At 37.8% G+C, this 15000-nt stretch overlaps 2 protein-coding genes across 6 annotated transcripts in view; both read left to right on the top strand.

The window, feature by feature from the left end:
- Positions 1–5496, top strand: part of LOC132856570 (class I histocompatibility antigen, F10 alpha chain-like) — a 20469-nt gene extending 14973 nt beyond the window's left edge. Inside the window, exons 3-11 of one of the 2 annotated variants that reach the window (XM_060886168.1) lie at positions 489–761; positions 868–1155; positions 1239–1529; positions 1687–1815; positions 2456–2512; positions 2691–2723; positions 3151–3210; positions 3784–3867; positions 4260–5496. In XM_060886168.1, the coding sequence (XP_060742151.1) occupies positions 489–761; positions 868–1155; positions 1239–1529; positions 1687–1815; positions 2456–2512; positions 2691–2723; positions 3151–3210; positions 3784–3867; positions 4260–4282 (1238 nt within the window). In that variant the 3' untranslated portion in view covers positions 4283–5496. Of the gene's footprint in view, positions 1–488; positions 762–867; positions 1156–1238; positions 1530–1686; positions 1816–2455; positions 2513–2678; positions 2724–3150; positions 3211–3783; positions 3868–4259 lie in introns of both variants that reach the window. The other variant, XM_060886167.1, reaches the window with a different exon arrangement.
- Positions 5497–6628: 1132 nt separating this feature from the next.
- On the top strand, positions 6629–11483 carry LOC132857072 (class I histocompatibility antigen, F10 alpha chain-like). 4 transcript variants are annotated; one of them, XM_060887038.1, is made up of 7 exons: positions 6630–6831; positions 7473–7741; positions 7848–8138; positions 8220–8504; positions 8749–8899; positions 9067–10604; positions 10864–11483. In XM_060887038.1, exons 1-5 carry the CDS (start codon positions 6770–6772, stop codon positions 8889–8891), a joined length of 1050 nt encoding a protein of 349 aa, XP_060743021.1. In that variant the 5' UTR covers positions 6630–6769; the 3' UTR covers positions 8892–8899; positions 9067–10604; positions 10864–11483. The 4 variants fall into 4 exon arrangements, with proteins under 4 accessions (XP_060743020.1, XP_060743021.1, XP_060743023.1 ...); XM_060887040.1 differs by lacking the exon at positions 8749–8899 and having other exon boundaries at positions 6632–6831; positions 10517–10604; positions 10867–11471; XM_060887039.1 differs by lacking the exon at positions 8749–8899 and having other exon boundaries at positions 6632–6831; positions 10517–10604; positions 10864–11471.
- Positions 11484–15000: the final 3517 nt, after the last annotated feature.

Genomic DNA, 15000 nt, shown 5'->3' with positions numbered 1-15000 from the left:
ACTGTGATGTGAAATGGAATGAACTAGAATTATATGTCATTGACAGAATAGTAGCCCATAATGTTCAGTCTGAGAAGTTAATTACTTACAACTAGTTTTATATAATAATTAAAAATGTATAGATGTGATTACATGAAAATTCACCTGTCACTGGAAAAAAAGAACCCTGTAAATGAGAGATATCGTGAATACACGCTGTTAGAGCTTCATATTTTATTTTACTAATAAAGTATTTGTAACTCATTTAGTGTGAACTGAATTTAATGCGCTTTTTGCCGCCCCCTAGTGGACTGACAGAGACTTGCTCTTTTTTACCAGTCACTAGACCAAGTTGATTTCTAAATTCATTTTATGATCCAGATTAGTTCTTTTACTGAACATCACTGAGGTGTCCAGTGAAATTTGCCTTGTGTTAGGGTGAATGTATTAGGTTAGTTTCTTGTTTATGGTGAGTGGCCACACTTAGTTCTTTTTTGCCTCTCCTCCAGATGAACACTCACTGTTTTACACCTACACGGCTCTGTCTAAACCTCTCCAGCTGCCTGGAATCTATGAGTTCACCGCACTGGGCATGCTCGATGACCGAGAACTCGACTACTACAACAGTAAGACTCAGGTTAAGGTTCCTAAACAGGACTGGATGAAGGAGAAGATGGAAAAGGATTACTGGGATAAAGGAACTCAGTCCCGTAAGAGCAAAGAGCAGTGGTTTAAGGTCAACGTGGACATCCTGATGGAGCGAATGAGACACAATAAGTCTGGTTAGTTCAGTTTTATTTATCATTACTCATTAAATGTCAGATGTCATTTCTTTATGATTCTTAATGTCACACAGTTCTTATCTTTACTGCACTGTCTCCATTTCAGACCTTCATGTTCTTCAGTGGAGACATGGCTGTGTGATTGAAGGTGAAAATGGAAATAGTAAATTTGTGAAAGGAATTGATGAGTACAGCTACGACGGCTCTGAGTTCCTCTCCTTTGATGATAAAAACTCGAGGTGGATCGCTCCAGTTCAGGCTGCTGAGCCGACCAAAAGGAAATGGGATGAAGTGTCCATCCTTAACACATACACCAAGAGCTACCTGGAGAAAGAGTGTGTGGACTGGCTCACCAAGTTCATGGACTATGGACGAGAAGAAATGAGAAAACATTGTGAGTATCCAGGATTTGTTACTGTAATCATATCAGTTCATGTCTGACCTAGTAATATTTTAAAAATGTTTCTGTCTTTTCAGCTGAACCAGATGTTCATATATTTGCAAAGAAATGTGTAAAAGACACTAAAAAGTTGACCCTGACCTGCCTGGCCACGGGGTTCTACCCTAAAGATATCCAGATGTTTTTTAGGAAGGGCAGAACTAATCTACCTGATCACCTGGTAAATAAAACAGATGTGAGACCCAATGGTGATGGAACATATCAGCAGAGGAAGACTGTGGATATCTTGGTGGAGGAAAAAGATTCTTATGATTGCTATGTAAACCACATCACCCTCAAACAACCAATAATCACTTCAAGATCTGATGGTAAACATAGTGGATTACATACTAAGATATAATGTGTTTGAAATAGTTTATATTTAATGTTGTAATTGGTAGAAGTTTTATTATTGGTATGGAGGAAAGTTGTTGTACCTGCTGGAAGTTCCATTATTGAGGTGTTTGTTTTGTTATTTCTTTGAAGAAATCCCATGCCTAGATTGTACTGTACCAAAGATTCAGGGTGTTATCATTGGGGGAGCGATTGGAGCTGTGGTCACGCTGCTCGTGGTTGCAGTCGTTGTCTTCGTCCTTAAAAAGATGGGAATAATCTGTGAGTATAACCAGATAATGACCGAAGTTTTATACACATTCCAGTCACATTTCAATTCAGTTCACAATAATGGCTTCTTTATTCATAAATCAAAAATTGCTGTGAACAAAGCTTTTATATTTTGGCCAAAATATACTAAAGGTTCACCATATATTAAAAAAAATACATATAAATACATCTCTAAAAATGTTTTAAATGAAGTCTGTAACCTGAAAAATGATTGACTGAAACATTACGAGCTCTATGGCAGCATACAAAGTGACATTTTAAGCCGAAATGAAGCTCCAAAGTGGCTAAAATCACCCCATGTCCTCTTAGTCAGGCTTTATTGCTCTGTTATAACATAATTATGTAACTGTATAACATATAATGCATGTAGGCTGATCCAGAGCAACTGAGTGCAGATGATTCTTAGTAACAGCACAAGCTTTCCATGAAAGTACAGGATCATGTGACCAGAGTGCTCTTTGTATATTTTAGTAAAATTGTACAGATTAGAACTTTTGGTCTTCAAACAGTGCAACACATCATGTCACATCACACTGAATGTTCATTAAAACTTTTTTTTACAATAGAAAGACCAGTATTTAGTAATGTGCATATATAATTCTAAGTTGTTCTTTTTCTTTAATCTGTTTAGCTTGTAAACGTAACAGCAGTTCCCCAGCAAACAACCCTGCCGATGTGCCGCTTATGGGTAGGTGGTATTTATGCTTGGTCATTAAATATGAACTGGTGATAGGACCTTAAAGAAAGAAGTCATTTTAAGCACAAAAAAAAGATGGAACATATAAAAAGAACACTTGTGTATTGTGTATAACCAAAAAAGCACTGTGTAAATTAATTTTCACTGTCTGCTCCAGCGCCTGCTACAGCGCCTGCTACAGCGTCTGTTCCAGTGTCTGATGGTAAAACAATATTCATAATAACTTATTTATTTAAAGTTTTTCTAGTCCTTGATTCTGTTTAGTTTGGTAATAGAATTGTAGATCAAAGAGCGATACAAATCTCGTACAGATTGGATATAGTCATGCTTGGTCAGTAATAAACCTGGTACAAAAGGGACAACTGGTGATTAAGTGGTTAGGGACAACAGGACCTTAGTAATATACAAATTACAAATGTCAGTATATAGTATATATATATATACGTATATATGTATCACCACAACGCCTTTTATATTCTTGTCAATAATACCTTATCCAAAAGGAAGTCCACTGTCTATGGCTATATTTTAAACCTTTATTTAAACCTTGATTTCTTTAGAGATGAAGAAAGTGTGAATGAATAAAGAAATACGAATTGTAACTGACCTGCTTCCCTTCTTTTTTTCAGACATATATGTCAGTGTGAAAGATGCTGACAAAAAGGAATCTGACAACTCAAGTGACAGTGGTAATTTTATTTTTATTTTTATGCTAAATGTCTGGGCCATGTTTCCATTAAAGCAAGACAGTGTCTTTAACACTTAGAAGGTTGAATGGGAGAAACATACAGAGGCAATGGCACTGTGATTTTAAATGTATAGGCTCAGATCAACAGAGGGTAGCCAGGAGAACATCAATAAGAGAAGAAAAATAAATGCCACCCTCTAATACAAATTATTGTGGTAATATTGTTCAAATCAATAAACACCTTTAGCTTAAAACTGCAGTTTGTGACAGATTTATTAATGGAGTGAGTAACAATTATCATGTACAGAGAAAACTTGCCTACTATAAAAATAAAAACTTGTAAATAAGAGTATAATTGTAACTGTAATTTGCCTCCAGACATAGCAGCCAGGACGATGTGAATAACCTACAGACCACTGGATCAAAAAATCCTGCTAATTTTGATCAAATCTTTAACAAACAACTTTAGATTTAAAATGCCTTAGGTGTATTAATGAAGTGTGTAAGAATCTCCAGTGACACTGAAGCAGAAAGAATAAATGTCACTATTAATTGTCTACGTATTCTTCATCAGGATGCAGCAGTGATCGCTCAAGAGAGGGCAGCCAGGGGAAAATTAATGAAGAAAGCCCAATGATGCAAGGACCAAATAATCCTGGTAATCCTGATCAATTTATCTATAAACAATTTTGGTTTGGAAATAGTATGTAAAGGATTCTAATGTTCTATCTGTGTGAAGAGCTGTTTGAGATGTGGGACATTTAACATACAATGTGTTTAACATTCAGAGCTTAACAACACTACACTGTAAATTTACTTAACATTACTTGGAGTTAGCCAGTGTCAATAATATGTAATGATCACTTTAGCCACAAGGTTAGTTTTTATCAGCAGAAACATTTATAACCTGTAAGATCAGTGAGTACATGATGTGATCTGTTACCTATTGTTTTCTTTTTAACACTCGAATGAAATGTCAATGAAAATCTTTTACAGTCATATTTATTTATTTATCTGTTTAATAATGAATATCATTTATATTTCTTTTAGATGGAGATGGACAGAAGGTGTAAACTTTACATAAATCCTGTGGATAACGAGTTTGATCTTGCTCAAGTGTGATCATAATTGGATTATTTTCTTGACTTGGAAGTCGTTTATTCAACCTTCCATCTAACTGTCAAACCTTCAAACGTAAACATCTACTAATCTATTACAAACTTGTAGATCTTTGTCCCCTCAGCTCTGATCATTACTGAAGGTATCAGTCATTTTCCAGGCTCTTTACAAAAAAGCACTTTTTTCCAGCTTAAATAACCACAGCCTGTAATAATAAGCACTTTTAATGAATTAAGCAAAACTGTTTTTATGTAAATAAGCTAAAAGCTGATCTCTTTTTGAATATCCCAATAACACTGGATTTATCAGCCTCAGGAGAAGAAAAAGAGGTCCCTCCTGAGTGCTGTAAGAAAAGTTACAAATGTCAGAATAAATTGTAATAAAACATTCAGGTAGAGAAGAACATGACACATTTACGGCATTTGACAGATGCTGTCTTCCAGAACAGCATATGTTTTATCTTATTTTATACAACCGAGTGTTAAGGGCCTTGCTCAGGGGCCCAGCGGGGTCTTAGTGGACCTGGGATTTGAACTCAGGACCATCTGATTGGTCGCCCAACACCTTAATCTCTGAGCTGCCACATCCCCTGTAGTCATTAAATTAATACATTCATTAAGCATTAATTGCAAGTTTGAGCCATTGCTTATGCTGTGAAAGCTTTAGAAAGGAGACGGAAGAAAAAGCAAGTCTGTGGGATTGGAGTAAGTTCTAATCAAACACATTTTCACACACTCCTTGCCTGCTCGCTGTCTTCATCCTCATGGCTGAAGGTGAAAACGTAATGAATAGAAAAGACTTTGCTTTTTCTGTCCAAATAATCAGAGCTTCTATTTCTGTAGTAATGAAATCAAAATCTATCTGATTGCTCTATTTTAATCTAATCTTGACTTTATACTAGCAACTTGTGTGAGGTTGGTCCTTGGTAGGTGACTGCTGAGGTCTGATGTTTACACTTCACTTTATACTTTACTTCACTGTGTAAATTCATAATTTCACTGATTTATAATAAAAGTGAAATGTTTTATTTGTACTTGCTTTAGATAAGTTTTAAGTTTGTTTTGGGACAGAATACTTTAAGTATCTATATAATGATATTTTGGGTTTCTGATGTGTAAAATGTAGCTTTGGTGAAATTATTATTATTAAAAACTATTTTTCTGAAATATATTTTGTTCACGTTTATTCTATTTCACTGTAGTAATAAAGGAAATTCAATCGAGTTCTAATCAAGTTCATATATTTAAATGAAAAATTCAGAATACAATTCTGAAAATAAAAAGTAAATGAGTGTGTGGTGCTGTTCTGGTGAAATACTGACAGGGTTTTGTGATGGTGTGACTATGTTTTTATGGTAAAATGATATTTAATGTTGTTACACACAAATTAGTGTCTGTTTCTCACAAACGTTCTAGCAGATAAGTGTAAAGTCCTCTGTGATGAAGACGTCTGAAAGCTTAAAGGTTCAGCTTTACTGTGGAAGCGCTGACACTGAAGACTGCTTTCAGAAAAGGTCGATGATAAACTCAACATGTAATAAATAAATAAATAAATTTCAGCTTATCAACAGTTACACAGTTTGTTTATGTTCAGCTCCTCTGTCCAAACCCCATGAGTCAGTTGTTAAGTCCAAGTTAAAGAGGTTAGGAAATATTAACACACATGAATAACACAAAGTTTTATAAGATAAAGATGTAATGAACATATTATAAAGTGTTTAATCCATTTTTATGGACCAGTAAAATAAAGAAGGCTGACTTTGTTCTGAGAACATTTTCCCGTGAGATTAGCATTAGCATTAGCATGATCGAGTGAGAAGATCTTGCCTTTAAATTCATATAGAAATAAGCAGCACTTAGCTAATACTAGTTAAAGTGACTAGCTGGTTAATCTGATGTAAACCTGAACGTGTCTCTGTACTCTGTTAGGGAGAATTTAAGTTAACTCCATAACGGAATTCAAGCGAATCGAGTCATCAAAGCTTCGGAACCGACACTTTGTTCTCCATAGCGATAATGGAAGAGTCGACTCTTTTGGGAATGAACTCTCAGTCAGTAGCATAGTGCTGCTGTGTCTGTAATTTAACATGACTCGCTGATGTTTATATCGTTTACATTTCAAGTTGCTATCGAAAATTTATTATTTTATCTATTTGTAATAATCCAGGAGTGACATTTCCTTTATATACGTAAAAAAACAACTTATATTCAGTACGCGAGTCAGAGCTCAAAGTTCAAAATATACGATGCATTAAAGAGCCGAATGAAGGAGTCAACTCGCAAACGACGCATCATTGTTAGAGCTACAACTGACGTGCGTAGGTCAACGGAGATTATTTTTTTTTTTACAACGATCAAGCTTCTGAACACGCAGAAAACGTGTGGATACGTGTGCATAGACCAGTAAAAGTTAAAGCAAAGGAGGAGAAGAGAAGAAGAACTATGAAGCTGCTCGCTGCAGTGTGTATGTGGCTCCTGTCTGGACCTCCAGCTCTAGGAGGTGACTTCACTTTAATTACTGACTAAAGTGAAAGTAAAAACATTCATAACAAATAAAACGTTATAATTTTGAACTTTAAGTTCAAAGTGTTTATTGTTAATTTCTCAGTTGATGTTTTCCTGTTTGGTCATTTATTCTGACTGTATTTTTAATTTATACAGCATTTAGTCTCTATAGTGTATTATAGTGTATTATAATGTATTATAGTGTATTATAGTGTGTTCTGTTTCCTCTTTAAGTGCTAGTGAGTGTGTATATAAGTGTGAAGCTTCTTTAAATGTGTGTCAATCTAAATGGTCCAGTTTCTTGGACGTTCATGGAGGTAACATCTCACAGTGTGGCCTCTGAATCCTGACCTATATTGTTCTGTGTTGTTTTCATTTTAAACTGTTTATACATGTGAATTACACATGGATTTTGATTTAGACATATGAAAAGAGAAGAAATTCTTTTACTAAAATGTTAAAACAATGATATTATTATTATTATTATTATTATTATTATTATTATTATTATTATTATTATTATTATTATTATTATTATTATAATGTTTCTGAACATTTAGTCAGTTTGTGATTTGGGACATAATTTCAATATTTTCTCCACATGATGAAGTAATATTTTCTACATGTTTCATCCAAGTGAATTCTCTCTGTTTTACACCTACACTGCTCTCTCTAAACCTCTCAATCTGCCTGGAATCTATGAGTTCATTGCTATGGGAATGATCAATGATCAAGTGATTGACTACTACAACAGTGAGGCTCAGGTTAAGGTTCCTAAACAGCACTGGATGAAGGAGAAGATGGAAAAGGATTACTGGGATAAAGGAACTCAGTCCCGTAAGAGCAAAGAGCAGTGGTTTAAGGTCAACGTGGACATCCTGATGGAGCGAATGAGACACAATAAGTCTGGTTAGTGCAGTTTTATTTATCATTACTCATTAAATGTCAGATGTCATTTCTTTATGATTCTTAATGTCACACAGTTCTTATCTTTACTGCACTGTCTCCATTTCAGACCTTCATGTTCTTCAATGGAGACATGGCTGTGTGATTCAAGAAGGCACAGATGGACAAAAGACATTTGTAAGAGGAATCAGTGAGTATGCTTATGACGGCACTGAGTTCCTCTCCTTTGATGATGAAAACCTGAGGTGGATCGCTCCAGTTCAGGCTGCTGAGCCGACCAAAAGGAAATGGGATGAAGTGTCCATCCTTAACACATACACCAAGAGCTACCTGGAGAAAGAGTGTGTGGACTGGCTCACCAAGTTCATGGACTATGGACAAGAAGAACTGAGAAAGTTTTGTGAGTATCCAGGAGTTTTTTCTTGAGTCACATTCATCTTGATAAATTAAGAAGGAAAATGAACTTTATATCTTCTTTCAGGTCCCCCAGAGGTGCATCTACTTACAAAGAAATCAGTGACTGACAGCAAAAAGCTGACCTTGACCTGCCTGGCCACGGGTTTCTACCCTCCAGATGTGGAGATACAGGTGAGAAAGTCCAAAACTTCCCTGCCTGGACATCTGGTAGCATCTTCAGGAGTCAGACCCAATAGTGATGGCACATACCAGCTGAGGAAGAGTGTGGAGATCCTGGAGGATGAACAACCACTGTACACTTGTTATGTGACCCACAGCGCCATCACAGAACCAATAGATAGAAAAGGGGGTAAGTGTTGCACTTGAAATGCTGAGAACTGTTTTGCTACTTAAGCATTAAATAAAAAACGAATTCAGTTAAAGGCACCAAAGTACAAAGAATTAAAAAGTAAATGTTATTTTTAGTGGCCTCTCTTTTGACCTCTTTTTGGTAAAGTAGTATAATTGGGGGTCTCCTGATAAAAGTAAATGTCTCTTTCACTGGTCAAACCATCTTCCAATTTCAATCCTAATTCCTTCCTTCACATTGGTAGGAGCCACTGGGACAGTTCCTGGCCAGATCAACGGAGGGAACATGCTGGCAGGAGTGTTGCACTTGGAATGCTGCACATTCCAATGTTGCACATTTTTTCATTTTAGTACATCTCATTCTGTCCTACTGTTCAAAGCTGTGTAATTAAAGCTGTGAGTATGGGTCACCATACTTAGCCGTATGTCACGTCACTTACACGTTATGGGTGTAATTAGGGGTATCTTCTACATCACACATACCAATACATTCCACTATTGATCACAATTTCCTCACTCATTAATTTGAAACATCCTTCCTTATTATTCCCATTCTCTTGAAGGGAGATGTAACAGAAGGGAGAATGGGAACATCCCCTACACAACAAGGGAGTGAAGCAACACCCTCAGCAGAGCAAGTAGGTTGAGTGATGTCCCCAGTGGAGCAGGAGGCAGAGTGATGTCCAAGGTGGGCCAAGAAGGGTGGGAGAAGGTTCCAGTCAGGGCCCCCACCTTGGGCTTGGACATGAATTGATCCAGAAGGCCAGGATCTATTTGACCATCTGCTCCTTTGGGTCCCACTAGCACTGAAGAAATTAATTTGCAGTGCAGTCTTGCAGTTAGTGGAGGTGAAGACAAATGCAGTGGAGAGATTTATAACTATTGTGTAAACAGTAACAAACTAACTATGAAACAATATAGCAAATTTTACCAAAATAGCAAAAACACGCCCTTAAGGAACAAGGCTATGGCAGGCTAAACAACACACCAACCATGACATCAGCATCTGCTAGACAAAAGCACTATTCGGACGGGACTAGTTTTACAGGGGGTCGTTAGAGAAAGTTTAGTTTCACAGACGCACTTTGTGATTTTAATCCCGTCCGAATCTGCCCTGTCTGTCTTTTTCTCACACGACCTGTGTAAAAATTCCAGCGCAAATTACCTACTGTTTTTCAGCAAAATCTGCGCTCCTCTGAGAAATCTAATCCTGTCCGAATGCGAATGTCTGTGATTGCCGAAATTGTTTTTTCCAAAACGCGTTCTCTTGTCTGGTTTGGTCAACGTGAACTACCGTATTAACCCTAGCGCACCGGTATTCAAGGTTCTGCTTTCTGCACACCAATAATGGGTGTAAATGTGTTCGCTACCCTGCGAAGAAATAAAAAAATGAAATCAACAAGAAGAGCCAAATCACGTAAATTGTTAAGACTGGCTACTGTAATATCAGTTATAGGTAAGAGTACTTTCATTTCTATAGTCAATTACATAACATGAAAATTATATAAAAACGTATTTATTCCAGTGAGTTTATAAGAAGTTCTATATAAAACCATATGATGTCCATAGGTAATCCACGCATCCTGGACATGTGGTCTTGTGCAACGCCCACATGTAAAACACAGACACTCCTACCTCCGTAATAAACACAGAGATTAGTCCCGTCCGAATCAATACATGAAATGACAGACGTCGGCTGAAAAAAATTCTAACTCTAACGTCGTTTGGAAAACTAGTCCCGTCCGAATAGTGCTAAAGAGAATGAAAAACAGGAACTAAGATAGTGTAACTAATGAGACAAAACATGTGAGAGTCATCGAGAGGAGAAATGGAACCGACAGCCAAAAAAGATCAAAAAGTACATGAGGTTACCCTCTGGTATTCTAGGGGGTTGTCCATACAAATAATAGCTTTATTACAGAAATATTAATTCCTTATGCCTAAATATTATTTCAAAACAATGCAAAAATAATTCTGTTTTAAAATTAAAATCTTTAATTTATTCATCTAAAGCCTTTAAAGTGCCTGCGGACTGACGATGTGATGTGGCCATGTGGTTATGTTCTTCATGTGATGATAAAGGGACTGAGAAAAAATACAGGTACAGTAAGCAGTTTTTTAATCCTCTATATCCTGGTTTCTCCAGTGGACTATGCTTTAGTTTGTTTCTTCATATTTTACTCCTCTGTGATCTTCCAGGTGATTGACATACTTAGGACAGTGGCCACTTTCACCACTGTTTCTAGTAACAATCGTCTGTCTTTTTATTTAAAGCAACTATTTCTGTAATATACAGAATTATCAAAATATTATCTGTAGCACAGCACAGAGCTTCTGACCAAAGTGTTTTCTTGTTGTAGCAGTTAACACCGATTATCCAAGGTCACTCCGGAGAGCAGGGGTGTGGAGGCCAACAGACTTCATTCTTCCACGAATCAGCCGAGCAGTTCTCTACAGAAAAAGTGCTACTCAACTCTTCAGAAATTCAACCTTACATACATTTACATGAAAAACCTACTTCCACAATTTCCCCATACGTACCCTGTTTCCTCATTACCCTACATGCTTATCTCATTGCCCAAGGAAGCATCACTCATCAAAATGTACAACATGTTACTGCTTTCTTATTTTACGACACACGCATATGTAAAGTCATATAGCCTCATTGTCACACACAGCTACAGTCCACACCACCACTTTACTTAGATACTGGGTACAATGATATATAGTACCATACAGTACATCTATAACTCTGAGGATTTCCTGGCTAAAATGTTCTATATTATATAAGAAATGAACGTGTAATAGAAGACCTTTATGTAACATTTATGAATGAATCTCCAGTGTTACACTTTAACACTTTTAACAGTCAGAGAAATCTTCAGGACAGCAGAGTTTACTCTTTGTTGTGACTTCTCAGTACCATGAATCTGTTTTTATAAACTTCTTAACTCTTAACTTGCTTTCAGATTTCTTTTTGATATTATAAGGATATATGAGATATATATCATTTAAATATATAAATGTGTAACCATTATATAGATATATAATTAAATATATGTTTTATTCTATGCTCACTGGTTGTGAAATTGATTTCATGAGTTTACTGTTTCTTGTTGAATTATTTTACTAGCCATAAATTTGTTTGAACAAAAAATGGAATGAAACAAAGTGGAGCCAAAGTGGTTACTCCTTAGCTGCCTCCAGCAGCAGGCAGAGCTTGGTCACTGGCCTCTCCAACACACTGGTCTTGGTCTTGAGCTGCACAGAACAAACCAGGCCTTGTGCATCAATGTTTACAGTCAGGACTCCGCCCATCCCCCAACATCCTCTGGGGGCAGTGGCAATTGCAACCAGCACAATATCTCCAGGACAGATGTTTCTTCTTGGCCTAATCCACCTTTGTCTCTCCTGCATAAGAGGTAAGTATTCTGAGATCCATCTTTTCCAGAATAATTCAGCCATATATTGCACTTGTCTCCACCTTTTCCTCAGATATAAATCATGTTTATTTAACAGTCCGGGTGGCATGACAGGTTTGCTCTTTAATGTTAAGATGTGATCAGGCATGAGGGCTTCTAAATCATCAGAATCTTCAGAGACTGGTGTGATGGGTCCGTCATTTAAGATGGCCTCAGCTTCACAAAACACAGTTTGAAGAGTTTCATTATCCACAATCTGCTGTTTAAAATACTGCAGTAAGCACACTTCTGACTGAATGAATCATGCACTCCCAGATACCACCTTGATGTGAGGCTGCAGGGGTATTGAAATGCCAGTTTATGCCATTTTGGATCAGGGCTCTTTGGATTTTGTCCTGGTTTAGAGCTGCCAGACTTTCTTTTAGCTCCCTGTTGGCTCCAGCAAAATTAGTGCCGTTATCAGACCTCCTGATGGAGGAGACTGGGCCACGTCTGCAGAAAAATCTTCTGATTGCATTAACACAGGAATCAACATCCAGTGTATACGTAACTTCCAAACGAACAGCACGACTGGCCAAGCAAGTGAAAATGACCCCATATCTTTTGAGACAGCTCCTGCCTATTTTTATATCAGTAGGGCCAAAATAATCTATTCCAACGTCGGTGAATGGAGCTTTATCTGGCATTACTCTTTCCTAGGGGCAGATCAGCCATTTTTTGTTCCATCAGCCTTCCTTTGTTTCTTCTGCAGGTCACACACTCTGACAGGACCTTTCTGGCAGCAGAGTTTGCACTGATTATCCAGTATCTCTGACGCAGCCTGGACAACATGTGGTTTCTTCCTGTTAGTAGTATGCCGCAGAATTAATGTTGCCGCATCCATGTCTTTACACAGGATGACAGGGTGCTTGGTCTCTGATGGCAATGCTGCCCTCTTTAGACGGCCGCCTACTCTGACGATTCCACTGTCGATCACTGGATCCAGCCTGTACAAGTTACTGTCCTTTGTCTTAGTGGCTCTGAGTGAACTGATTTCAGTTTTGAACTTGCGATGTTGTGAAAACTGAATGATTCAATACAGAGCTCTTGTAGTAGCAGCTTGGCAGTGATTGTGAATGAGCCAGAAATCCCAAAGGATCATACAACAAGCTCACTACTGACAGTATTCCTCTTCTTGTTTGTGGCTGCTCTTGAAGAGAGGTACTGAATTTTGAATATGTCAGTTTCAGTGCACAACTGGAGTCCTAGTGCTCGCTCCACTGGAGGCTCGTCTCCTTCCAAATCCATCTCAACTATTCCCTCTGCCTTATTGTTGTCTGAGACTGTATGCAACACAGCACGGCTGTTACTGAGCCACTTTGAAATTTTGAATCCTCCTTTATTACAGAGAGCTGTCAAATCTTGCACGATTTGTATTGCCTCCTCTTCTGTACGCAGAGATTTTAAACAATCATCCACATAAAAATTATGTGTGATTGTATTGAAGACCTCTGGGGAAAGCGAGGAGCATTGTCTTCTGCTGTTCTTCTTAAAGCATAGTTTGCACAGCTCAGCGAGGACCCAGCTCCAAACAGATGGACTTTCATGCGATACTCTTTGGGAGTCTGTGAATTATCACCTTTTTGCCATCAGAGGAAGCAAAGGAAGTTTCTGTGTTGCTCAGGGACATAAACTTGGTGAAACATAGCTTGTATGTCTGCCATGACTGTTATGGGTCCTTGTCTGAAGCGCAGAAGAATTCCCACGACTGAGTTGGTCAAGTCGGGGCCTTGTAAGAGCTGGTAGTTGAGTGAGGTTCCCTTGCAGGTTGCAGCACAGTCAAACACAACTCTGAGCTTGTTTTTTTTCTAGGGTGATAAACACCATGATCCTCAGGCACCACTTCAGCATATCCATTACATATCATGTCCTCAATGAATGTGATGTAATCTGCTTTGAAAGATCTGTTTTTGTCAAACTTTTTGTCAGACGTTGCTTTGCAATGCAGAGGTTCAGTTGCAGGATGGGATTCTCCACTTTGAAAGGTAGGTCTATACAATAATGCCCGTCTATTATTGTTGCAGTGTTGTTCATTATGTTCATAAACTTTATCTTCTCTGGACATTTCTATTTGCTCCTGTGATGTTTTCTCATTGAAGTCATGGTTGTACTATTTAACTAGCATCTGTTCCAAATGTTCTACTGAGATCCTGTTTGCAATGACAGTAGTACAGCCAATCTTACTCCTGCCTTCCCCACGGAGTGGACCGTTAATGACCCATCCAACTCAGGTCCAAACAGCATAGGACCCCTCGTCCTGGCTGTTAATCAGCTCCCACGGTTCCATTACTTTGGCTGCATCAGTGCCAATAAGCAATTCAAATTCAGCACCAATGCAGTGGAGCTTAACATTTTGTAGGTACGGCCACTTCTCAATATCCTCTTGCCGTGGAACATTACATTTGGAAACAGGTATTGTCTTTTGAGTCATAACATCTGGGAGCTCAATGTAATCATTATCATCAAGTGCAGTCAATTTCAAGTCCAGAGATGATGTGTGTGCTCACAATGTTCTTATGTCCTATTGTTCACAGCAGAATGCTTGCTCTCTTTCCTTTCTTTTTTAATTTTCTTGACAGGTTTTCTGTGCAGAATGTGCCGCTGCTGCCTTAGATCCAAAAAGGCGTATGTTTGCACAGCCATGTTACTCTTTTGGCTCCTGACTGAATGGTCTTTGTCACCGGCCCAAATATGGCCACAGGTTTGAGTCGATGTATATGAAACACTGGCAGGCTGCTGGGGTCGCTTGGAAGATGTGCCCTTTTGTTCAATGTGAAGGACAGTGGGGTGCCTTTGGTGACGTACAGAACAATAGATTCTGTTTCTGCATTCTTTACTTTCAATTCAATTCAAGTTTATTTGTATAGCACTTTTTACAATTGACATTGTCTCAAAGCAGCTTTACAGACCATAAACATAGAACAAAAGGTTAATATAAAGAATAATATAAAGATTAATAGAATGCAGAATTCAAGATTAATATTAGGAAGGAAAATATTGGCAAGGAAAAACTCCCTTAGATGGTAAGGAAGAAAC

This window comes from Tachysurus vachellii, chromosome 14 (genome assembly GCF_030014155.1).
Source record: "Tachysurus vachellii isolate PV-2020 chromosome 14, HZAU_Pvac_v1, whole genome shotgun sequence".
Taxonomy (NCBI): domain Eukaryota; kingdom Metazoa; phylum Chordata; class Actinopteri; order Siluriformes; family Bagridae; genus Tachysurus; species Tachysurus vachellii.
This window is presented reverse-complemented; position numbering and strand designations above follow the sequence as displayed.

Coding starts and splice junctions, on each gene's coding strand:
- LOC132857072 (XM_060887038.1), top strand. CDS start 6,770: ATGAAGCTGCTCGCTGCAGTGTGTATGTGGCTCCTGTCTGGACCTCCA. Junction 8,139..8,219: donor AGAAGAACTGAGAAAGTTTT/GTGAGTATCCAG, acceptor ATCTTCTTTCAG/GTCCCCCAGAGGTGCATCTA. Junction 8,505..8,748: donor ACCAATAGATAGAAAAGGGG/GTAAGTGTTGCA, acceptor TCACATTGGTAG/GAGCCACTGGGACAGTTCCT.